This window comes from Camelina sativa, chromosome 13 (genome assembly GCF_030686135.1).
Source record: "Camelina sativa cultivar CO46 ecotype springtype chromosome 13, ASM3068613v1".
In the NCBI taxonomy this organism is placed as follows: Eukaryota; Viridiplantae; Streptophyta; class Magnoliopsida; order Brassicales; family Brassicaceae; genus Camelina; species Camelina sativa.
This window is the reverse complement of record NC_141892.1, coordinates 21515286-21537001: the sequence shown is the minus strand read 5'-3', so window position 1 is coordinate 21537001 and position 21716 is coordinate 21515286. Positions and strand designations below refer to the sequence as shown.

The window sequence follows — 21716 nt, the reverse complement described above, 5'->3', positions numbered from 1 at the left end:
TATTCATTGTAACTATTTATTTGTTTGTATTTTATCTTAAAACAAAAAGATTTGTTATGATGTCAAAAAGAAAAAGAAAATAAGATTTGTTAGAAAAAGATACAAAAGCAAATGTTTAGCTTTATATGGCAAAAAGAACCTTAAGGCTGATACGATGTCGTTTTCAGCTCGGTGATGTAGTTGAAATGCCTCTTTCTTCTGAAGCTTTTAAGTTTATATGAGCCCACACACTCTTCTTCTACCATTACTGCTTCTTTATAAAAACAACACACTGGACACTAACAAATCTTCAGATCTGAATCAAACCTACCAAAGGTTCGTGTAGCTTCATTCTGTTCTAATTTATCCACAATATGAATCTTTCATCTATGTGATTGATTTTGTTATTTAGATTGAGCTTTGTGTTTGGGGGTTGTTTACAAAATTCAATTTTTTTCGAAGGTTACTATTAAATTGTTTAATGTTTAGGGTTAGGGTTCTAACGCGTTTTTAATTAAAGCTTTGAGCTTTGGGAATTTGAACGTCTGAGATTAACATTTTTAAACATGTCTAATGTGGTACAGAAAGAAGAGGAAGGAATGATGATTTGTGAGAGAGATGACTTCAGTCTCACTGGGCCATTACACCTAACATCTATAGATTGGTTTGCATCTTTCTCTCTTCTCTGCATCTTTCCGTGTTCTGTTTTGTCCCAAGACTAAATCTTTGTGCTCATAAAGTCAGCTGTGGTGTAGTTTAGAGCTAAGCAGCCTGCTTAATTGTGCCTTTTGTGTGTTAAAAAACCTGAAAGATTGTTCCTTTATGTTAAAAATGCTTCCTTTACTTGTGTAAAGAGATTGTTTGTCTTACTTGTATTTCTTAAATTTGCAGGGCTAATGAACATCATCGACGATCTGTAGCTGCTTCATTGGTTCAAGGAATCTATGTAGCTGAGCGTGACCGTCAGCTACAAAGGATAGGTCCTGATTTAGCTCTATCTCCAATATGGTCTGAGTTTTTCCATTTCCGCCTTCTTCGGAAGCTTGTGGATGATGCTGATAACTCCATATTCGGAGGTATCTATGAGTATAAACCACCGCAACCTCCCTCTCATACTGTCAAATCCATGGAAATGAGTCCCCGTTTTGTGATTGCCTTCAGAGGAACAGTTACAAAAGCGGACTCTATTTCCCGTGACATCGAGTTAGACATTCATGTTATCAGAAACGGGCTTCACACGACGACAAGGTTTGAGATAGCTATCCAAGCAGTGAGAAACATAGTTGCTTCGGTTGGTAGTGGTTCTAATGTGTGGCTTGCTGGTCATTCTCTTGGTGCATCCATGGCATTGCTTACCGGGAAAACAACAGCTCGAACCGGAGTTTTTCCTGAGTGTTTCGCTTTCAATCCACCGTTTTTGTCAGCCCCTATCGAAAGAATCAAGGATAAGAGGATCAAACACGGGATACGCATCGCAGGTACATAACATAACTCTTCCAAGTAACCCATTCAGTGTCATTCTTGAAGAGTTAGATTAGGCTTTCAAGTATATATAACCATTGAATGGACTGATCTGAGCTGCTATCTAAAATGCAGGCAGTGTGATCACAGCTGGACTAGCTCTAGCCAAAAAAGCCACTCAGCAATACAACCAAAACCACCGTGCATTACCCGCACCACCCGACCCATTTGCCACCTTATCTGACTGGTTCCCGCGGCTGTACGTCAACCCTGGAGACCACTTGTGCTCAGAGTACATCGGTTACTTCGAGCACCGGAACAAGATGGAAGAAATAGGAATCGGGTTTGTTGAGCGGGTAGCTACGCAGCACTCGTTGGGAGGTATGCTGTTAGGAGGACAAGAGCCAATACATCTGATGCCCTCTTCGGTTTTAACTGTGAACTTAACCTCGTCAAGAGACTTTAAACAAGCTCATGGGATTCATCAGTGGTGGGGAGAAGATCAGAACTTTGAAACCAAAGTATACCAATACAATTGATTCGTATTAATTTTAAAACCGGTTTATGTCAACCGGAATTAGCCGGTTCAGTATGTTGTCAGTTGTGTGTAGCTTATAAAAATAAAGTCTCTCTTTATATATTAGGCGACGACGTTTTATTCATCTCTGTGAAACCTCTCGCAGAGCCTCTCTCTCTCTCCACATTTTTTTTTCCCGCGCTCTCACTCTCTCTCGAGATGTCGATCAAGCTTCTCGTTCTTGTGTTCTCTCTTCTGATAATCTTCACGAGACCCAAATTGATCGCCGATCATCACTTGTCTCCGAGTATCTCGCCGTTTTATCCTTCGATTCCGCCGTTTCTACCTCCGTCGCCGTCGCTAAGAGCCAAATCTCCGGTGGTGAAGCCGTCTTTGCCTTTTGTACCGGCGTTGTTCGTGTTCGGCGATTCCTCTGTTGATTGCGGAACCAATAACTTTCTTGGGACCTTGGCGAGAGCAGATCGTCTTCCTTACGGTAGAGATTTTGATACGCATCAGCCGACGGGGAGGTTTTGCAATGGAAGGATCCCAGTTGATTTCATAGGTTAAAGCCTTCTTCCCCAAATCTTCTGGGTTTTAGATTCTAATTCTCGAGTTCATTGTTAATTTCAAGAATCAATCTGCTCGCTTACTTGATTCTGCGAAGTGTGATATTAAGCCAAAATTGTCAAATTCATTGACTGTTAAAGAAAGAAATAGAGATTGAATCGTTGGTTTTGGTTTTGTCAACTGCGAATCTTGTGAACAGCTGATCGTCTAGGTTTACCATTCGTTCCTAGCTATCTTGGACAAACTGGGACTGTTGAAGACATGTTTCAAGGTGTAAACTATGCATCAGCTGGTGCTGGAATCATCTTATCTAGTGGATCCGAACTGGTAATATACTCAGAGTCTTTTGATTTCGTTGAATTTATACTATCTTCATCTTTCAGATATATCAATCCTGTGGGGGAATTTGGTATGTTGCAGGGCCAGCGGGTTTCGTTTGCAATGCAGGTTGAGCAGTTCGTTGATACATTCCAGCAGATGATACTGAGTATTGGGGAGGAAGTTTCGGAGCGTTTGGTCTCAAACTCCGTTTTCTACATATCGATTGGAGTGAATGATTACATACATTTCTATATCAGGAACATCTCCAATGTGCAGAATCTCTATACTCCTTGGAATTTTAATCAGTTCTTGGCTTCCAATATGAGACAGGAACTCAAGGTTAGACCTTTGTCTTTTAACCACTCTTTTATAGTTTATAGTGTATAGAGTCTATAGGGACAAATAAGTATGATTCTGAGTTAGGATATCACTTTTATAGCTCTAATATCTGCCTTTACTACCCAAAAACCCCAAAAAGTGAAACCTCTTTAACTGATTAGTACAGTAAGCGTTGCCTATCTGGTCAAATCACCACCCTTGTTCTATTCTGGATCTCTGGTTTATACAGTTGTAGAATCCTGAATGGTATCTGAAAAGCTGCATATTGATAGACTAAAGATGATTGATTTATAAGTGTACTTTTGCTCGACAAGGTATCACATTGATGTCACCCAATAAGATAAGTATTGTGTTTTGTTTCAGACTTTGTACAATGTCAAGGTGAGGAGGATGGTGGTGATGGGTTTGCCACCCATTGGCTGTGCACCATACTACCTGTGGAAATACAGGAGCCAGAACGGAGAATGTGCAGAAGAAGTGAACAGCATGATCATGGAATCCAACTTTGTCATGAGATACACTGTAGATAAGCTCAACCGTGAGCTTCCTGGCGCTTCCATTATCTACTGCGACGTGTTCCAAAGCGCTATGGACATCCTCAGGAACCACCAACTCTACGGTAAGCACCACTTCCATCTCAGTTCTCAATTCGCTTTACAAAAAGACTGTGACTAGTACTCAGTTCTCAATTCGCTTAGAGACTTTAAAGAGTGATATTTAGAGTTTGATGATCATCTTGGAATGTGAAAGAGACTTGTCAGAGTTTTTAAGTTGTGTGTTCTGTGATGTGGACAGGTTTTAATGAGACGACAGATGCGTGTTGTGGATTAGGGAGGTACAAGGGATGGCTTCCGTGCATCTCGCCGGAGATGGCTTGCCCCGACGCCTCAGGTCACCTCTGGTGGGACCAGTTTCATCCAACAGACGCCGTTAACGCCATCCTCGCCGACAATGTATGGAATAGTCGCCACGTGGACATGTGTTACCCTACTAACTTAGAAACTATGCTTCATCATGCTTAGGAAATAAAATGTGTACATCTCCATAAAAAAAGACACTGTTAAGTGTAAAATGAGCTTTGCAATTTTTTTGATAGGCCAAGAGAAACTATGGGGTCTTTTTGACTATAAAAGAAAGTACGGGGTATAGAAGGGAAGAAGATGAAAGTTTTGATGAAGTTTTTTACAAAGTTGGGCTCAGTGTTAAATTTGCGTAATGACCCACGTGAAATAGAAAGTTGTAAGATTCGACCCATAAAGTTTCTTTAAAAAGCACGTGTGGTCCATCTTTTAGGTTTATAAACGGAAAATGTCATCTTCAGAGAGACGAGACGAGACGAGACGATGACGAAGAGATTAATTTCAATTATTTCCTTTCCTCATCAAAAGTTTCTAAAAAAAAAAAAAAAAAATCGTAGGGGGCACTTGAGAGAGGGCTAAAGAGGTGACGTCATCTCCACCCTCATCGTATAACTTTCCCGTTTTGCCCTCGGACGCTGGCTTTGCCTCTTTTTCAATTTCTTCATCCAAGGGTTCTTGAGTTTTTTTTTTTTTGTTCCCCTCAGCTTCTACGTAGGTTTTGTGATCCGAGGTAGGTTTAGGTGCTGGGTTTACAGAAATTTCACCTTGATTTTTGTCTCACGCTTCGTTCTCTTCAGAGAAATCGATTTCGTCTCTTTTGATCAGTTTGTCTAAATTTTCTTTTTTCCCAGAAAATGGAGCTCGATTTTGACGCTAGCAACTCTGTTGAAGAAGAAGCAGCTGAAGTTGGACAAAATGTAAGTGTCAAACTTGGACTTTCTCGGCTATTTTTGTTGAACTAATCATGTGTTCACCTAACCCTGGAGAGCTTAAACTTGTACCTTCCGGTGGAAATGGTTGTATATGTAGCTTCATGGTTGGTTAGAATCATGAACATAAGCTTCTGAAATAAAGCATTTTAGTTACTTCGTGTCACGTTTCCTAGGAACCCTTGTGTCTGGGTTTTTTGTTTTTGTTTTTGTTGACAAACTGTGTTTGTGGATTGGTTCTCATTTTGATTTCTTTTGACAGGATATGGCTGGGATTGAAGGGGAAAGGTGTGGGATTTGTATGGATATAATTATTGATAGAGGCGTTCTTGATTGCTGTCAACACTGGTAAATACCATGTTTTTTTCTTTATAATTAGCATTATCCTGTCTTAATCAACGAAAAGTTGCGTTAGTACTTATAGTTGTCTCAGTTCTTTGAAGATTTTAGTTAGTTATTACTTAAATTTATCCTGTTACGAGTTTAATGGACTGTTTGTTAAGGAGGAGCAGACTATTAATTTTGTGTCTATGTCTGATATATTTTTCAGGTTCTGCTTTGAGTGCATTGATAATTGGTCTACGATTATGAACCTCTGCCCTCTTTGTCAGAGAGAGTTTCAGTTGATTACATGTGTCCCTGTAAGATACTTATCATCTTTTTTGTTTGTTTTATCTGAACATTTCTCATCGGTTTTGTGAGTGGAGCTCTTGGGTTAGGTATAATGAGTTTTTGGTTTGATTGTGAAGGTGTATGATTCAGGTGAAAGCAGCAAGGTCGATGAGGTTTCGTTATCAGGGTACTATTTTTTTCCTCATGTCCGTTGTGACAAACTTTGCTTGCCTGAACATTCTGAGTGGGTCTTTGTCTTCAATTCGGTGTGGCCTATAATTGGTAAATTTATAGTAAATGGTATAGCATGATCCAGTGATTGAATATGCGCTACAAATCATGTGTACCATGGGTTTCTGTATGTGCTAAAAACTGTTGTGATCTGTTGACGTTAAGCTAAGTTGTCAAATACATGGCATGCAGAGATGAAGATTACTGCATTGAGGAGGAGACTGATGCTGTCGCTTCTCCGTCACACTATATTGACGAAACACACTACATTTATGAAAATGTAAGTATATCATATATTGGTTTTCCTAATCTCTACTAAGTACATTAAGCTTTCCTAATCATTTTGTAGGCAGTTATCTGTTTAGATGGCGATCTTTGCAAGATCCGTAACACCTTCAGTTACATTGGAGGGGATTCCAACCTTGATACATCAATTGCGTGTGATTCTTGTGACATATGGTAACTATTATTACCTGTTAAATTTTATCCATGGGTTGTTTATTATGTGTTAATTTTCATGATTGTTGTTTTACCATTTTTTCGATCACTCCACTTCAATGACTGGTGAACTTCAGGTGCTTCCTTAGTTGTTACAGTGCCATAATGTTTGTGTCTATCATCTTTATAGCTTAGTTGTGCTGCCGGTTTCTAAATGCTATCACTATCATATGAAGGGAGTTAATTATATGACATGTAAACGACAAAGATACTAGCCTTTTCAGTCTTATATGTGCATGATCTTGCCTTTTTATACTTCGTTTTGTTTTAGATTGTTCATCTTTACAGCATTCTTACATGGTCTTATTTTCCAATATACAAATTATCTTCTGATTGTTGCTTTCATCTGTGCTAATAGGTATCATGCCGTTTGCGTGGGTTTTGACCTGGAAGTTGCATCAGAGGATACATGGGTATGCCCGAGGTAAGTTTCGTTGGTTTATTTACTATAGTTGCTTAATCCATGGCTTGATAAATTTCAGCAGTGTTGTTTCATTATATTGTTTGTTTAATTATCAGTCTATTAGGTACACATATATTTATAGTAGAGTTTCCATGACTTATTTTAATCATTTCCGTGTGCCAGTTCTATGTTTAACTAGTATAGACACTCCATACCAAATCTAAGTGAAACTTTAGGCTTATCAATAATATTCTTCTTTTCTCTATGTTCTCTCAGCCATGTTATCATAGTTTACCCTCCTTTACTTTGTGACCACAGATGTCTCTCTAATGAAAAACCACTTGAACCTGATATCTCGGCAATGGAGACACAACCTGATACCTCACCAACAGAGACAAGAAAATCCCTGGATATTTCTGAGAGGACAAATAGCGGATGCTCAGCCGAGGCTATTTACTCTGGGAACTTTTCAGTTACAGTCGCTGATGAAGGCGAGACAGCTCTTGTTGTATCAATTGTCAAAGGAGACGAGTGTCATATGGAATCCAGTGATACCAACCCGTCGTCAGTTCAAGCTACAAATGATGGACACCCAGATAGCTCATATCTGAAAATTCTGTGTGGGGAGGAAAATACAGAGCAGGTCCCAGTAAAATTGGAGCTGAAGCAGTCCTTACCACATGATATATCATCAAGACTATTTTCTGATTCAGATCAACCATGTTTTGCTGCACCCGTGGAGAATAGAACAGGTATATTGATTGACCGAGAGTTAATTTGGTGGTAATACAATTTTCTTTAAGTCTTAGTTGTAATTTCTTAATTCGTATAGATTTATTATGTTTGTAAGTAATAATTTAACCTTTTTATGCAACTGTAGACCCTGTTGAAGAAAAGGATTGTCTGTTGATGAATGATCAAAGAAGTAAGTAACATGCTGCCCTTTATTCGCCTGAATATCTTCTGTGTAGTGTGTCCTTCATTTCTTCCTGTTTATGGTTAAATGTAATTTGATCATTATCTGCATAGTTAAAAAGGGTCTTATATACTGTAATGCGTTTACCAGATCTTTCCACTGCAGCCATTTCCAATTCAGATGTTGCTAGCGTTTACCAGATCTTTCCACTGCAGCCATTTCCAATAAAGAGAAAGCATTCAGATTTCAGGTTAGTTTCACAATGAATTCTGTTCCTTTCTTGGTACCATCTTTCCCTCTTTTCTCTGCTTTGTGTGGTAAATTTTGAGAGTGTTGTTGTTTCATCGTGGAATTTCTTTACCAGTGGAGATGATGGCAATTCAGAAACTAAACCTGAGATTTCCGAATCTCTCAATGAACCCAAACTCGAGGAAGAGGAAGACTTGGCTACCGTTCACCAAGAGAGCAGATCCCCTTCAAACAATACAACTGTTGATATTTTCAGCATTGTTAAAGGAACTGGGCGTAGAAAAAATATCATGCGTTCAAATCTTGCTGATAAGTCTTCAGATGGAGAGAATGCTGCTGGTTTGAGGGTAAAAAAGATCAAGAGGACACCGGAGGACGAGAAAGAGTCAATGATTCTGGTTGAGAAACTAAGGAAAGAAATAAGAGAGGCTGTTCGTAACAAATCGATGGATGACATCACAACAAACCAATTCGATCCAAAACTTTTGGCTGCCTTCAGAGCTGCTGTGGCAGGACCCAAAACTGATGAAGCACCTAGAAAAAATTCGGCTCTGGCAGTAAAGGCCAAGAAGTTGATGCTGCAGAAAGGAAAAGTCAGAGAGAATCTCACGAAGAAAATTTATGCAGATTTAAATGGGAAGCGGAAAAGTGCATGGCACCGGGACTGTGAAGTTGAGTTTTGGAAGCATCGGTGCATACAAACTAGAAAGCCTGAAAAAATTGAAACTCTGAAGTCTGTTCTTAGCCTCTTGAAGAAGAAACCAGCTGGCGTCAAAACAAGCTTTTCATCTGAAACCCCACAGGCCTCAAATCCTATCCTCTCCAGATTGTATTTGGCAGATACCTCCGTGTTTCCGAGAAATGATAATCTCAAGCCCCTTTTGGCACCGAAAGAAACGGGAAACTCACAAAACAATGCAAAACCCACAGAAGCCAGCAAGACCATACCAAAGATTAGTGATGCCAAGGGGAGCAGTATAAAACCTGGATCAAAATTGAACTTGGGAAACAAACAGTCGGATGGGCAACCTAATCTTACATCTAGTAACTCTAAGGAAATGTTTGAGAATTCCGACGATCTCAAGAAAGACAAAAGGAAATGGGCATTGCAGGTTCTTGCAAGAAAGAAAGGTTTAGCTGGCAACAACTCAACCGAAGAAAAAGAAGGCTCTCCTGAGCTCAAAGGGAGTTATCCATTGTTGGTGTGTAATTCTCGTCACTTACTTTGTTGCTTTTAAAAAAATCCGGTGTTTTGAAATTGTTGCTTGTTTGTTTCTGTCATTGCTATCAGGCTCAACTTCCAGCTGATATGAGACCAAGCCTTGCAACCAGTCGCCATAATAAAGTTCCTGTTGCAGTTAGGCAGGTAGGTGGATAGCTCTTTACTTTAATTTCCAGTTCCTGTGGCATTGATTAGTGCTAGGTTCATAATGAGTTACTTGGGTTCCAGATAAGTAATAAGAGGTCATATTTTTTTAATATTCTTGTTGGTTCTAGGTTTTATGGTAGTGCTGAGAAATCGTGCACATTTCGGTAAGTAGAGATGCATACATATAAGAGGGGTGGTCTTTCTTACAACTACTGGGTCGTCATATGTTTGGGAAATATGCTCTACTATTTGGATTGTGATTCTATAGTATTTTCTAGTTGGTCCCAGTTTGAGGATTAAAATTATTTTTGGAAAACATTAAGATTTCATACTTGTGTATATTCATCAGTTCCATATGTAATTCTATTATTACACGTTAAACTGAAATATGGAAAATTTGGGAATAGCTAGCTTTATTATATGCACATGTGCTGGTTTTTTGTTCCTAAGCAAATCGCTGTTTCTGCAGACACAATTATATCGCCTGACAGAGCATTTCTTAAAGAAAGAAAACCTTCTGTCTCTTCGAAGAAGTGCATCAACAGAACTAGCCGTTGCTGATGCTATAAATATCGAGAAAGCGATTGCTGATAAATCAAGTGGCAAAGTTGTGTATCTGAATCTATGCTCACAAGAAATACTGCATCACTCAGAGAGCAAAGCGATGGATAATTCCGTAGAACCAAATTCGTCATCACCAATGGCTGTTAACGAGTCAGAACTTATTAGTGGTAAAGATTTAGATGATCCAGCGGTCCTTCAAGCCCTCAGAGCAGCAGGTCTTGCTGATTCACCACCAAACAGCCCGACCCATTCAACGGAAGTTCCTCCAGAGAAAGGAGACAGTTCCTTGGACAAGACCAGGGAGGTAGTCCCATATAATGTACTTGACATGGATTCTGTTCCTGATACAGACATCTTTGGGGATTTTGAGTATGAATTGGATGAAGAAGACTATATTGGTGCTACCATGGCTACAAAAGCTTCAGTATCGCACCCGGATGAAAGTTTGACTAAGGTGAAGGTAGTTTTCTCCACTGTTCAACCTGAAAAGTGTTCGAATCAATCTGAAGTCTTGGGAAACGAAGAAACAACTGTAAATGAGAAGGGGACCACAAATGGCGAAGAAGATGGGAAGAGTTTTGTTCCTATGGAGCCTCTACCCGAGGTTGAGGCCGAGGGTGAGGGAGAAGGGGAAGGAGAAGGAGAAGGAGAAGTAGAAGGAGTTGAGATCCTTTCTGTTGCTGAATGTGAAGAACTATACGGACCTGGTACAGAGAAACTAGTTGAGAAACCTCTCATTGAAGGATCTGGTGATAATGGTGTTCAAGCTAAAGTACCTGATTTAGAGTGTGAGAGCAACACACACAAGGAGATCATCGCTTCAAACTTTGTGAACCCTTCCATTCAAGAGAAAAAAGTTCCCAAAAGCATTCAGAAGTGTGATCCAAGCGAGAAGCCTTCTAAAGAAGAGAAAACAAGCGAGAAGCCTTCTAAAGAAGAGAAAAGCAAAGCTGATGCGTTTAGTAACTCTGTCACCAAGAAGGTAAAATACATAAAACTCTCTCATAGTCACATTTCCTTTTCCTGAACTGGTTTAATTGTTTTTTCCTAAGGTGGAAGCATACATCAAAGAACATATCAGACCACTGTGCAAGAGCGGAGTGATAAACGTGGAACAATACAGATGGGCAGTGACGAAAACCACAGAGAAAGTAATGAAGTACCATAGCAAAGCAAAGAGTGCCAACTTCTTGATCAAAGAAGGTGACAAGATCAAGAAACTGTCCGAGCAATACGTTGAAGCCGCTTCCTCCGGAGCCCATCACAAGGAGGACAAGTGCAAATGACAGTCAGCTGCGTAAATAAGGAAAGATGAAGGAACAAAGTAGTCAAAGTACAAAAACGTAAATAGCTTATTATTATCATCTCTTCTTTTGTCTTCTCCACAAGTTTTGGAGATTCAGTATTCTCTTTAGGCCAAGATAAGCAATTCTTGTTTCACCCGAGCCAGACAGACCTAAAATGTGTCTGGAACTGACATTAGTCGCTACGATGTCTTAACAAAAATATTTATAAGATTAGAAGATATATTTATCTATTACCTCAAGAGATAAAAGACGATAATGTGAAAAGACAATATCGTGGTTAACAAGAAATATAAAGTTTGGAAGAAGCCTCATCGAATTAGGGTAAAAGTACTATAGTACCCTTGAAACTTAAGGCTATTTATCTATAAATAACCCAGTCGGATAAACATAGATGGAAGACTACTATAATACCCTTGAAACGTAAGGCTATTTGCTACAGTGACACATTTTTTGATAAACATTTGCGATGGTCAGTTACAAAGTTGGAGACCAGAAAAAAAAAAAATTGCAAATCTGTCTTCCTCCTCGTCTCGCCAATTTTATTTTCCGATTCAATTTCTAGGGTTTCGGCAGAGGAAGGAAACCACCGTTAAACCCTAAGTTCGTCACCTTCTAGGTTTTATCTCTGTTTGTCTTTTCATTTCTTATCAATGGAAATTATCACTTCTCCTTCTCGCCGCGTAACTAGTCTTTATTGTTTGTTCTTCATAGTCGCAGTTATATAAAATCGCAATCGTGTTCCCCCTTGGCTCTCCTCGCGTCTCTCGATCTGTCAGAAAACTGGACAACAAACCTATGCCTTCGACGCCGCTGACGAACGGTGGTACGCCTCCTCCTCCTCCTGATGTTACGGCTTCCACGGTGGTGGTGGATGATAAGCCAGGAGTGTCGATGATGGAGCAGTTGGTTCCGGAAATAACGACACACGCGCTTAGTTACTTGGATTATCCAAGTCTTTGTCGCTTGTCTATGACTAATTCGTTGATGAGGAAAGCTGCTAATGATGATAATGCTTGGAAAGCTCTTTATCACAAGGTTATTTTTACAACTCACTCACTCGTTTTGTGATTCTAGGTTAAAAGATTTAGTTTTTTTTATAGCATTTTGGTGGATTCATGTGTGTGTTGTTGTCTCATTTGTGTGTTACTAGGATTTTACACTGGAGCAAGATGGTATAACACCAGTTAATGGGTGGAAAGCATACTATGCAACTACTAGAGCTATTATTAGTGTGAATACTGAATTCTTCAGCATCATTAGAGGCAGAGCTCTTCAAGAGATGGCTCGGTTGTGGTTGAACTCGGACTATGTTAAGTGTATCCATGCTTCGGGTGAACTCTTCTCTGGGTAACTACAACTCTACCACACCGTCGTGCTTCTTTTTTGCTTATGAGAAATGTCTTTGCTTTTTGTTTCCGGTGGTTCTGTCATCCTTTAGATGGTATCTAAGTTTTGAGTATACCAGTGGAACAATGCTCTTGCGAAGTTGCTAGTGATACAAGATGTTAAGTGTATTGTTTGATTCAGTGAAAACTTTGTAGCAAAAAGTTTTACAGCAATAGGATGACATAGTTAACACTGGTATACTAATGGAACAATGCTCTTGCGAAGTTGCTAGTGATACAAGATGTTAAGTGTATTGTTTGATTTAGTGAAAACTTTGTAGCAAAAAGTTTTACAGCAATAGGATGACATAGTTAACACTGGTATACTAATGGAACAATGCTCTTGTGGAGCAATAGGTATTGTTGACATAGTTAGCACTGGTATGTATATCCACAGTAGCTATAAGCCTATAATAGAATTTGCATTCTTTCAGCATATTCCATATCCTGAATAAAAACGAGATATGTGATTCCATAGTTTGAGTCTACTCCACAAGTTAAATTTTGATGCATCTGTGTTCCGGATTTTGTCATCTGCAAATTGGATAAATACATCTTTGTTAATTTGTTTGATAGAAGAGAGAAGAATTGGTATGAACCATCTACGTTATGCTTGGTCCAATTGCAGGTACAATGAAGTGATGCAAAGCTGGCAACTTTGTTTCAACTGGGAACAAGGGTTTGATTTTCAGGTCCACACTGTTCGTACTCGGATACTAACGGACATGGCTTGGGTCACCATGAAAGCGTACCTGAACGTGGACGGTGGTCCGTTCCTGATCACAAATGTGTTCGAGTTCCACAATGGAAGGTGGCACATGGTTCATCATCACAGCTCCGTGATGCTCAACGATGATCAACAAGTTGTTGTTCATTGATGATTAATCTTTAGTTTTTTGGTTTCCTTCTCTTCCTTTATTTTCATGGGGATAACAAATAAAGAAGAAGAAAGAAACTGCATATTGGAAATTGGCTTATTAGATTCATAGTGTTATTATTTAGTTTTAACTAACGACATGTACTGAATGTTTTTTTTTCTTCAGCTGTTCTTGAATGGTTGGTCTAATTTTTCTTTTTCCTTTCTATTTGGTTTTTGGGATATATTCAATGGTGAGAATGAGAATTGATCAAAAGTATTGGTTATCGTAGTAGCTAATTCAATATCTATTATTTAATATACAGAAAATATAAAGTAATCTTACAAGAAAAGTAGTTAAATTTTCTGTAAGCTTATTGAATATGACAGAAATTCTTAATGTCAAAGCAATAATAGAGATAAATTATTTTTTAGTCCTTAATAGTTTATCTTTTTATTTTATTTTACAAATGATATATATTAAGGAATTGAAATGAATCAACTTTATGAAGATGACATGCAAAAAAACCTATGGTACACAGTAGAACAATTTTTTTTTATAACTAAAAGAATAGAATTTAAAATGTTTTTGTTTGTTAATTTGTTTTGTTTGTTAATTTTGTTTGTTTTGTTTAGTGTTTAAAATTGTATTGTATTTTAATTTTTAGTTCTAGGATTTAAGATGCGGTATATCCTAGGACAATTGTATTTTACATAATTGTAACTTAATCAATATTAAATATATCTAATATTTTAATATGAAAATGATCTTAACAAAATAATGAATTGATTATTTAACCCTGTTAAATTACTGATTTAATATTTTTTTAACTAGGATTTAACCCGCGGTACACCGCGAGACTATATTTTTTTAACTAGGATTTAACCCTGTTAAATGAGATGCTTTGACCATGTACTTGATGTGTACCTAATAATAATAATTGAATATTGATGTAAAATTTAAGAATATGATACAAAAATTCTTCAAAGTAAATTGAAAGGACAAACTGTGAAATTTCACAAATACAACTATTAAGTTTAGCTCTAGACTAAGCATGTATAATATATAGTGGATTTTCTAAGAAGATATCGAGATTTATAGCTAGACTTAGTAATACAAAGGTATGCAATATGATTTATTTAGATTTGAACATGGTTTGAGAATTCCATTTTCCTTTGGTTTTTAGAATTCAAACTAATTTTTTCTAGTCAATAGTTAGGAAGAAAGAGTATGACGTGATAATTCATATCACTTAGATTTTCTAAGATGTTGATATTCAATACGATGTATATTACATCAATTATTTTTTATTAAAAATATTGCTATATCTGTGAATTAGATTATACATTATATGATGTCCAAAGGGCTGAATGGAGATCAAAAAGCTAACAATCTATACAGTAGGAGTACTCATGTACCACCTTTTGGACAATGACTTTGTTTTGACAGTTTTTAAATAAAATGGTTAGTTAATCAATAATTATAGATACATTAGTATATAATTCTTTAACCATTCAAATTAAGTTGGATACCCGCAGGTTATTTAATACCCAGTTAATGACACAATTTTTCTAACAATATATTTATTTGTATTAAATCAATGATAATCTTGGATTACATTTGTTGAATACTTTACTATTTTAAAATACCTTTTAAAGTATTAAGGCTATAATGAATACTTTACTATTTATTATGTTGAATACATTTTTATTTCTAACAATATATTTATTATGTGAAATTAATAGAAATCAATTCAAATTTATTTTAATAGATATATAAAATTTATCTTAAATCAATTTATTTGTAAATACTCTCTAAAACACAAGATATGCAAGAAATATTTTGAAAAATATCTTATATAACTAATATATTTTGTAATCATAAATAAAAGTAATATATATTTATGAAAATAAAATATTTCATGGATTACATTTGTTGTTTAAGAAAATATTTTAAAAATCATTTTTAATATACAAAAAGAAGCAAAGAAATTTCAATTTTGATTTATATTTGTATTTCTAAATTGTAGTTACCCTAAAATAAGTACTTAAAACTCTAAAATTCAATAATTACAATTGGTTGACTATATTGTATTACTATATATTTATGCAAAATTGAATATTCATAAGTAGTTTTTTTTAAAAATTTATTTACTATGAACAAATCTTCTATTGCAGAAAATAATAAATTATATGTCAAAAAATGTGAGAAACGCACAAATTTTAGTTATGTTCTTACCCAAAAATTTTGGAAGATATTTTTTTTTCTAATTGTTAATTATTTAAAAGAGAACAGTTATGGGACATAAAAAAATTTACGGGATGGGACGAGATGAAACAGGACAGGATGGGACGTGATGTCTTTGTCATTCTAAAATAGTTACACGTAAATTATATACGTGCAATCGTCCAAATTAAAACTAAATTAAAATCTGATATTTGGATTTAATACCTTTAAGCATAGCGCTATTTTTTAAAAACTTCAAAACGATCATTGTATATTTGTTCCTGTGTAAAGGATTAGCGATATATAAACAACGTACTTATCTAAATATGTTTTAAGATTTACCATGTAATTAAACAAAAATACTACTCAATACTATTTAAAATTTCGAAATTATAAAAACACACATAAATCAAAATATTTTATACATTCAAAATATACATAAATTAATTACAATATGTGTCATCCCGTGCTACACCATGGGAGATCACCTGTTTTAGAATTATAATCAACTCCATAATAGGATAATACATAACCTACTAGGTTTGTCATAGGGGGATTTGTCAATTATGTCTTTTACAAATGATCGTTCTGAAGTTACAAATTGATGAGTGCCAAAAAAGATATAATGAATTGAATCTTGTGTAAACTTTATGAATATGTGTTGTATAAAATTATGAATACTTCAAACAAAACCGAAAGTAATATTTGTAAACTTTATATCCCCAAACTGAAAAGAACTTATTTTCCTTTTTTAAAAAGACCAATAATTGTGTCATTATTGTCTATTTTGTTCGGTTTAAGATTTTGATTGACGCAATTCATCTCCGTACCGTACCGAATAGATATATCGGTTAACGTAAGCAAAGTGACCTAATTTAGTTGCCACGTAGGATAGTATAAACGGCAATAAAACGGCGCCGTATTAATCCCCTCCCCTAAGAAAAAGAATCTCCGATAACCCGATTTAGTTAAAAACGCCATTCACCGATTTCAAAATCACGACGGAGAAAAAAACCCTAAAAAAAAAATGGAGAAAGAGACGAAGGAGAAGATCAAGAGTACTGTGAGAGAGATACTAAAGGAATCAGATATGAAAGAGATGACAGAGTTTAAAGTTCGTAAACTCGCTTCGGAGAAACTGGGTATCGATCTCTCTGAGACATCTCACAAAGCTTATGTACGAAGTGTTGTGAACTCGTTCCTTGAGGAAGAGAGATCGAAAGGTCCTGATGAAACAGAGGTGAATGAGAAAGAAGAAGAAGAAGAAGCAGAAGGAGATGGTGGAGGAGGTAAAGGAGCAAGCAAAGAGTTGGATGATGACGGCGATCTCATCATTTGCCGGGTTCGATTTCATTGCTCTCTTCCTTCAATTTCGATTCTTGATTTTGTTGAATTGTGAGTTGAGTTATGATTTTGGCTGTTGCTGTTGTTGTGTGTTGGTATATATAAATAGCTATCGGATAAGAGAAGAGTGACGATTCAGGAATTTAAAGGAAAGACTTTGGTTTCCATTAGAGAGTATTACAAGAAAGATGGCAAAGAACTTCCCACTTCTAAGGGTACTTTTGAAAGCAAATCTCTCTCTCTCTCTCTCTCTCTCTCTCTCTCTCTCTCTCTCTCTCTCTCTCTCTCTTCATAGTTCTTCTAATAACAATTTTTTGTTACCAAAATCTCTACTTGTGTGTGTGTCCAAATGCATCTTCTTCTGTTGAGCATTGTGTGTGAAAAAATGTTTCTTTTAAAGTTGCCAATTTTTTTGAGTTGCATCAGTCTGAGAGTTGCTATTGTTTTAGTATAGGCTGAAAAGGTGATTTACTGATTAGAAACCATTTTGGCTGATAAGTTTTTTGGGGAAGTTGACTTGAATGATTCGTCAGTTGATCTTTTGATCGTAGTTTTGTCTACAACCTCACATGTTTTTGAGTTTGTTCTGTTTTACAGATTTTAGACTCTTTTATTTTACAAATATTTTGAGTAAGTAATGACTTGTGTATTTGAGTTTCAACCATTGTTCTCAATATCAACAATAGTGAGACAATGTTTTTGATCCATTTCCTGTCTCTGATTTAGTATAATGTGTGATCCAGGAATCAGCTTAACAGATGAACAATGGTCAACCTTCAAGAAGAACATTCCAGCCATTGAAAAAGCTGTCAAGAAAATGGAATCGCGTGTCTGAAGAACTTGTGGTACCTCCTTTCTAAACATGTGTGTCTGCTTAATTAGTGGGTTCCAGTGCTGATTACTTAATTTGTCTCATGTAACTGCGTTTCTTTTGTTTCTTTTCCCGAATTGGTCGTAATGTGTTTCCCTCTCGAGGACCTAGCAAACAAGCTATTATATCCTGAGTAGGAGTAAACATTTCGGTTTATGATACCATATTCTGATTCCAACAAAACCAGAACCGGAGTAGAAATACTCTGATTTGGTTTTGCCTTTGCATCTGAACCAACCGAAACTGAACCGAAGTAGAGAGATTAATCAGAAAGAATACAAAATATACCCTCTTCATGATTAGTCCTTTCCGAACAAGTTTACGTTTTGTACATTATACACTTTTTGCTTACAAGGATTACAAATAAGAAAACCGGCACAAAATCCGCAATCATTGAACCTAACAGAAGTAGTTCTCATTGTTTTTTCGGGACCAGGACGATATGCTTTTAACTCTGACCATATCCGAGGCAGAGGTTGAAGAAACTAAAGCTTCTGCCGCAGCAAAATCAATCAAAGCGTGTGTATTGCCTTCAACCGCCAAAATCTCTTCGAGCTGCTTACTTCCGATCACAACTTTCGCTTTCCAAACTCCGTTCCTTCGTTGTGGCGACACTTGAATCTTCGGCCCAACTCCTATAGGGCTTGGCGTACCTTGTCCAACAAGGTACCCTAAGGATTTCTCCCTGGTTATTGGCAACGAGGTGCATCTCCTGCTTCTGTAATATTCTTCCATTATATCTCTTCTGGAATCTGTGTCATTTACGTCGACGAAACCACCACCATCGGATACTGCTCTTTGTGAACAATTCCCCATCTTCACACAAAAAAAACTAAAATGAAGAAAGAAAAAGATAGCAGGTTTGATTTGACTGTTTTTGGTTCAAGATAGGTTTATAAATACTAAAACAGAGAGTAACTCTCGGACAAGAGATGATTAAACAGTCTCTTCGTTGTCTCTTAATCACAAGTCTGGTCTGCATGTGATACTCCACGCTGTGTATAATATTTATTCTTTCCTTATCCTCTCATCCTTTGAAACTTCATTTTCTTTAATTTGTATCTTTTGTTCTCTTGCTTTCGTATTACTTTCTCTTCTGGATAATCCTATAAATGCCAGCATTATAGTGCATCTGTATGTTAGCAAATATTTAAACAAGATATCTTCGGAACAGACTAGCTGACGAAGTATTTTTTTCTAATATATATTATATACAAACTATAATATGTACGAAATATTAGCATAATACACGGAACTTACCTATACTGCTATACATAAGGACAAATAGTTAAATATGACCCGTGGGGTTGAAAACCAATAATGTGCTAGATTTCCATTTATTTATTTTAGAGTGGAGCTATTCAAATAACTAGTTGAGCTATTATATTAGGAACATTATTGGGAAACATCATTCGTATATTGTTTTTTTTTCAACTTCAGGGGTATGTAATATGTTATGTAGTTTTTAGGACTATTTGGGTTGGTGAGGATTCCCTCAGTGAGGAAGGGAATATGAAAAAGAACATCCCGTGACCTTGTTAACAAAGCTAAACACTGCAATTAAAATCATTCACGGGTTAATTTTGATGAGAGAAAGCCACTTGGTGAATCAAAGGGGTTCGTAGCATATTTCTTTACAAAAGATTAAAAAGGGCTCAACATGGTTCAAACCGGTGACCTCTCGATCTGCAGTCGAATGCTCTACCACTGAGCTATAGGCCCGTTTAATAATAATAATCATTTATTTATATCTTAATTAAACTGATTTAAAAAAAATGTTAAATTATAATTTTTGTATCAATTATAAATAAGTAACTTAAATTAGTATCATTCAAATTTTTGACACAAACTAATTGATGAAACTGACCCTTTATTGTCTTATGAATTTTAACAATGATATCGTGAGACAAGTTTTGTTTGACACAATCTGAACTAAATCAGTTTGATTCAACATGACTAATATTGATGGTGTTAAAAATAGTAAAATGAAGATTTAACCCATATTTAATTATGGGATTAGTGATATTTTATGTTTTTATGAATATCGATTCAAACTCGTTTCACCATATACTTTTTCTATTAACTAAGTAATATATGTCTTTTTACAAAAAATCAAATCATCAAATATGCAGAAAAATTTGAATTTTTATGAACTTTTTCTATTATATGATGATTCAAAATATTTTTTTTTTTAAAAAACAACAAAGATAATAAGGGATCATAATTTAAATCTTATATGAATACTAGATAAGGACCCACCCGATGTGCGAGTTTAAAGTTTTATAAATAAAATTTAATTTAGTAAAAAAATATTAAATTTATTCTACATTACTTATGATTTTTTTTTTTGCTATAATACACTAATTTATAACATATACAAATGTTTTATGTATGTTACCATTAAAAGTGTATTTTTTACACCTAGGTATACTGTATGTTACAAATATATTATTTACCACCACCTAGAAAATGCCTATATGAATAAATTACCAACTATTATATGTCTCTTTACATTCGTTTTTGCATAGTTTATTTAATCTTTAAAATTGTTGACTCAAAAAACATTTTGAATAAAAAATAAATTACATCACAATATATTTATGGAGAGAACCTCAGTCCTGCCCTCCTCCCTTATGCAGAGAACCTTGCATCCAACTTCCTTCACCATGGAGAGAACTTTCGCTCCGCCTTCCTCCCTTGGGAAGATAACCTTGCGTCCAACCTACCACACCTTCCACCATTGGAGAGATAACCTTGCTTCCAACCTCCTCCACCATAGAGAGAACCTCGGTTCTATCCTCCTCCTATGTGGCGAACATGTTCACGTCTTTTAGCTATGTCAAAGTGGTTTGCTTCAGCAACCAATGAAACTAAAGACCCTTTCTAACGTCACAAAATCTTTTGATAGTAACCAATGTTAAATTTTCCAATGTATTTATGGAAGCTTCTTTGACACACCATGATGTAGTCTCTGTCTCCAAGCTCCTATGGAACTATCAACAACGATTTATGTATCTATGCTTGTTGTATGCTTATTTTATCCAACCATTAGGTTGATGACCTTCTCCTCGTTATGTCTTTTTGAGATTAAACGAATAGTAACAATTATGTTTGCACAAAAAATGGGTCTATGACCAACCAATCAAAGTTGAGAAATTAGAAAAATTTTTTTTACATAATTAATGAAATAATAGAAAATTATAAGCACAATAATATATGAATCTCAAATAATTCAAAGATGAAAATATAAATTAAATAATAAAACAATCTAAAACTACTACAATTAATGTTAAAATACAGTATTAGAAAAAAGAAGATACATATATTAATCTTTTGTTTTTTTTTGGGTAAACATATTAATCTTACTTATTCCAAACTGAAAAGGTAGAAAGTAGGAGTATATTTTGGTTTAAAAAATAAAGAAAATTTGTCTTCCCATCAAAAAAGTTTGACCAATAGAAAAAAGTTGAAAGCAATATTTTTGAAGAAATTATTTTGTTAGATGAATAATATGAGACTATCTATTTTTACATAGAAGTGAGTATTTACATTTTTTAGAATTAATAATTTTTTATATATTTTCCTTAATTCCTTTTCTATTTTATGAGAAAATTTATTCCAATGAGCTCATTATGTTTTTAAAAATTTCTTGCTTCCCACTTTCTTGTAAGACGTACTATCATTCGACGATAAGAACGTTTTCTGTTTAGTTGATCTAGTGTTATATAATCTCTGTGGTTATCTTGCATTTGTGTATTCATCTTTTTTTTATGCTACATGTCCTGCAAATTAATAGAAATAATAATAACATTGTGAGAAATTTGTTAATCCCAAAACCTTAGTTATTATGCATAAGAAACTTTGTTAACACTCCAAAGTCAAAGATTACGTAGTATGCATTATAAAAT

At 35.7% G+C, this 21716-nt stretch overlaps 6 protein-coding genes across 10 annotated transcripts; 5 read left to right on the top strand and 1 right to left on the bottom strand.

The window, feature by feature from the left end:
• Positions 1-142: 142 nt before the first annotated feature.
• On the top strand, positions 143-2102 carry LOC104737086 (GDSL esterase/lipase At4g10955). Of its 2 annotated transcripts, none has more exons than XM_010457185.2 (4): positions 143-315; positions 564-643; positions 871-1457; positions 1576-2102. In XM_010457185.2, exons 2-4 carry the CDS (start codon positions 579-581, stop codon positions 1977-1979), a joined length of 1056 nt encoding a protein of 351 aa, XP_010455487.1. In that variant the 5' UTR covers positions 143-315; positions 564-578; the 3' UTR covers positions 1980-2102. The 2 variants fall into 2 exon arrangements, with proteins under 2 accessions (XP_010455487.1, XP_087336369.1); XM_087480243.1 differs by having other exon boundaries at positions 292-441.
• A 13-nt stretch (positions 2103-2115) lies between these two features.
• Positions 2116-4376, top strand: LOC104737087 (GDSL esterase/lipase At5g08460-like). The gene is made up of 5 exons (XM_010457186.3): positions 2116-2522; positions 2727-2854; positions 2948-3187; positions 3551-3806; positions 3983-4376. The coding sequence occupies exons 1-5, from the start codon at positions 2177-2179 to the stop codon at positions 4207-4209; spliced, it is 1197 nt and encodes a 398-aa protein (XP_010455488.1). The 5' UTR covers positions 2116-2176; the 3' UTR covers positions 4210-4376.
• A 108-nt stretch (positions 4377-4484) lies between these two features.
• On the top strand, positions 4485-11355 carry LOC104737085 (uncharacterized protein At4g10930). 2 transcript variants are annotated; one of them, XM_087480242.1, is made up of 15 exons: positions 4485-4777; positions 4899-4964; positions 5239-5324; positions 5527-5617; positions 5726-5775; positions 6012-6099; positions 6169-6278; positions 6676-6741; positions 7039-7472; positions 7601-7645; positions 7802-7886; positions 8001-9087; positions 9177-9251; positions 9724-10800; positions 10871-11355. In XM_087480242.1, the coding sequence occupies exons 2-15, from the start codon at positions 4902-4904 to the stop codon at positions 11102-11104; spliced, it is 3591 nt and encodes a 1196-aa protein (XP_087336368.1). In that variant the 5' UTR covers positions 4485-4777; positions 4899-4901; the 3' UTR covers positions 11105-11355. The 2 variants fall into 2 exon arrangements, with proteins under 2 accessions (XP_087336368.1, XP_087336367.1); XM_087480241.1 differs by having other exon boundaries at positions 7787-7886.
• A 157-nt stretch (positions 11356-11512) lies between these two features.
• Positions 11513-13643, top strand: LOC104707380 (F-box protein SKIP8). Of its 3 annotated transcripts, none has more exons than XM_010457182.2 (4): positions 11513-11741; positions 11837-12160; positions 12276-12472; positions 13139-13643. In XM_010457182.2, exons 2-4 carry the CDS (start codon positions 11921-11923, stop codon positions 13386-13388), a joined length of 687 nt encoding a protein of 228 aa, XP_010455484.1. In that variant the 5' UTR covers positions 11513-11741; positions 11837-11920; the 3' UTR covers positions 13389-13643. The 3 variants fall into 3 exon arrangements, with proteins under 3 accessions (XP_010455484.1, XP_010455485.1, XP_019089961.1); XM_010457183.2 differs by having other exon boundaries at positions 11522-11725; XM_019234416.2 differs by having other exon boundaries at positions 11529-11741; positions 11843-12160.
• A 2892-nt stretch (positions 13644-16535) lies between these two features.
• Positions 16536-17991, top strand: LOC104737082 (RNA polymerase II transcriptional coactivator KELP). The gene is made up of 3 exons (XM_010457181.3): positions 16536-16935; positions 17047-17152; positions 17681-17991. Exons 1-3 carry the CDS (start codon positions 16621-16623, stop codon positions 17770-17772), a joined length of 513 nt encoding a protein of 170 aa, XP_010455483.1. The 5' UTR covers positions 16536-16620; the 3' UTR covers positions 17773-17991.
• Positions 17992-18082: 91 nt separating this feature from the next.
• Positions 18083-18735, bottom strand: LOC104737081 (uncharacterized). The gene has a single exon (XM_010457180.2). It carries the CDS (start codon positions 18622-18624, stop codon positions 18208-18210), a length of 417 nt encoding a protein of 138 aa, XP_010455482.1. The 5' UTR covers positions 18625-18735; the 3' UTR covers positions 18083-18207.
• Positions 18736-21716: the final 2981 nt, after the last annotated feature.

Excerpts from the sequence above, each read along its gene's own strand:
- LOC104737086 (XM_010457185.2), top strand. The coding sequence starts at position 579 with ATGATGATTTGTGAGAGAGATGACTTCAGTCTCACTGGGCCATTACAC. Across the intron at positions 644-870 it reads CACCTAACATCTATAGATTG|GGCTAATGAACATCATCGAC; the intron begins GTTTGCATCTTT and ends TTAAATTTGCAG. Across the intron at positions 1,458-1,575 it reads ACACGGGATACGCATCGCAG|GCAGTGTGATCACAGCTGGA; the intron begins GTACATAACATA and ends TCTAAAATGCAG.
- LOC104737087 (XM_010457186.3), top strand. The coding sequence starts at position 2,177 with ATGTCGATCAAGCTTCTCGTTCTTGTGTTCTCTCTTCTGATAATCTTC. Across the intron at positions 2,523-2,726 it reads GATCCCAGTTGATTTCATAG|CTGATCGTCTAGGTTTACCA; the intron begins GTTAAAGCCTTC and ends TCTTGTGAACAG. Across the intron at positions 2,855-2,947 it reads TATCTAGTGGATCCGAACTG|GGCCAGCGGGTTTCGTTTGC; the intron begins GTAATATACTCA and ends GGTATGTTGCAG.
- LOC104737085 (XM_087480241.1), top strand. The coding sequence starts at position 4,902 with ATGGAGCTCGATTTTGACGCTAGCAACTCTGTTGAAGAAGAAGCAGCT. Across the intron at positions 5,618-5,725 it reads AGTTGATTACATGTGTCCCT|GTGTATGATTCAGGTGAAAG; the intron begins GTAAGATACTTA and ends TTGATTGTGAAG. Across the intron at positions 7,646-7,786 it reads GTTGATGAATGATCAAAGAA|ATCTTTCCACTGCAGCCATT; the intron begins GTAAGTAACATG and ends TGCGTTTACCAG.
- LOC104707380 (XM_010457182.2), top strand. The coding sequence starts at position 11,921 with ATGCCTTCGACGCCGCTGACGAACGGTGGTACGCCTCCTCCTCCTCCT. Across the intron at positions 12,161-12,275 it reads GGAAAGCTCTTTATCACAAG|GATTTTACACTGGAGCAAGA; the intron begins GTTATTTTTACA and ends GTGTGTTACTAG. Across the intron at positions 12,473-13,138 it reads TCGGGTGAACTCTTCTCTGG|GTACAATGAAGTGATGCAAA; the intron begins GTAACTACAACT and ends GTCCAATTGCAG.
- LOC104737082 (XM_010457181.3), top strand. The coding sequence starts at position 16,621 with ATGGAGAAAGAGACGAAGGAGAAGATCAAGAGTACTGTGAGAGAGATA. Across the intron at positions 16,936-17,046 it reads GCGATCTCATCATTTGCCGG|CTATCGGATAAGAGAAGAGT; the intron begins GTTCGATTTCAT and ends ATATATAAATAG. Across the intron at positions 17,153-17,680 it reads AGAACTTCCCACTTCTAAGG|GAATCAGCTTAACAGATGAA; the intron begins GTACTTTTGAAA and ends TGTGTGATCCAG.
- LOC104737081 (XM_010457180.2), bottom strand. The coding sequence starts at position 18,624 with ATGGGGAATTGTTCACAAAGAGCAGTATCCGATGGTGGTGGTTTCGTC.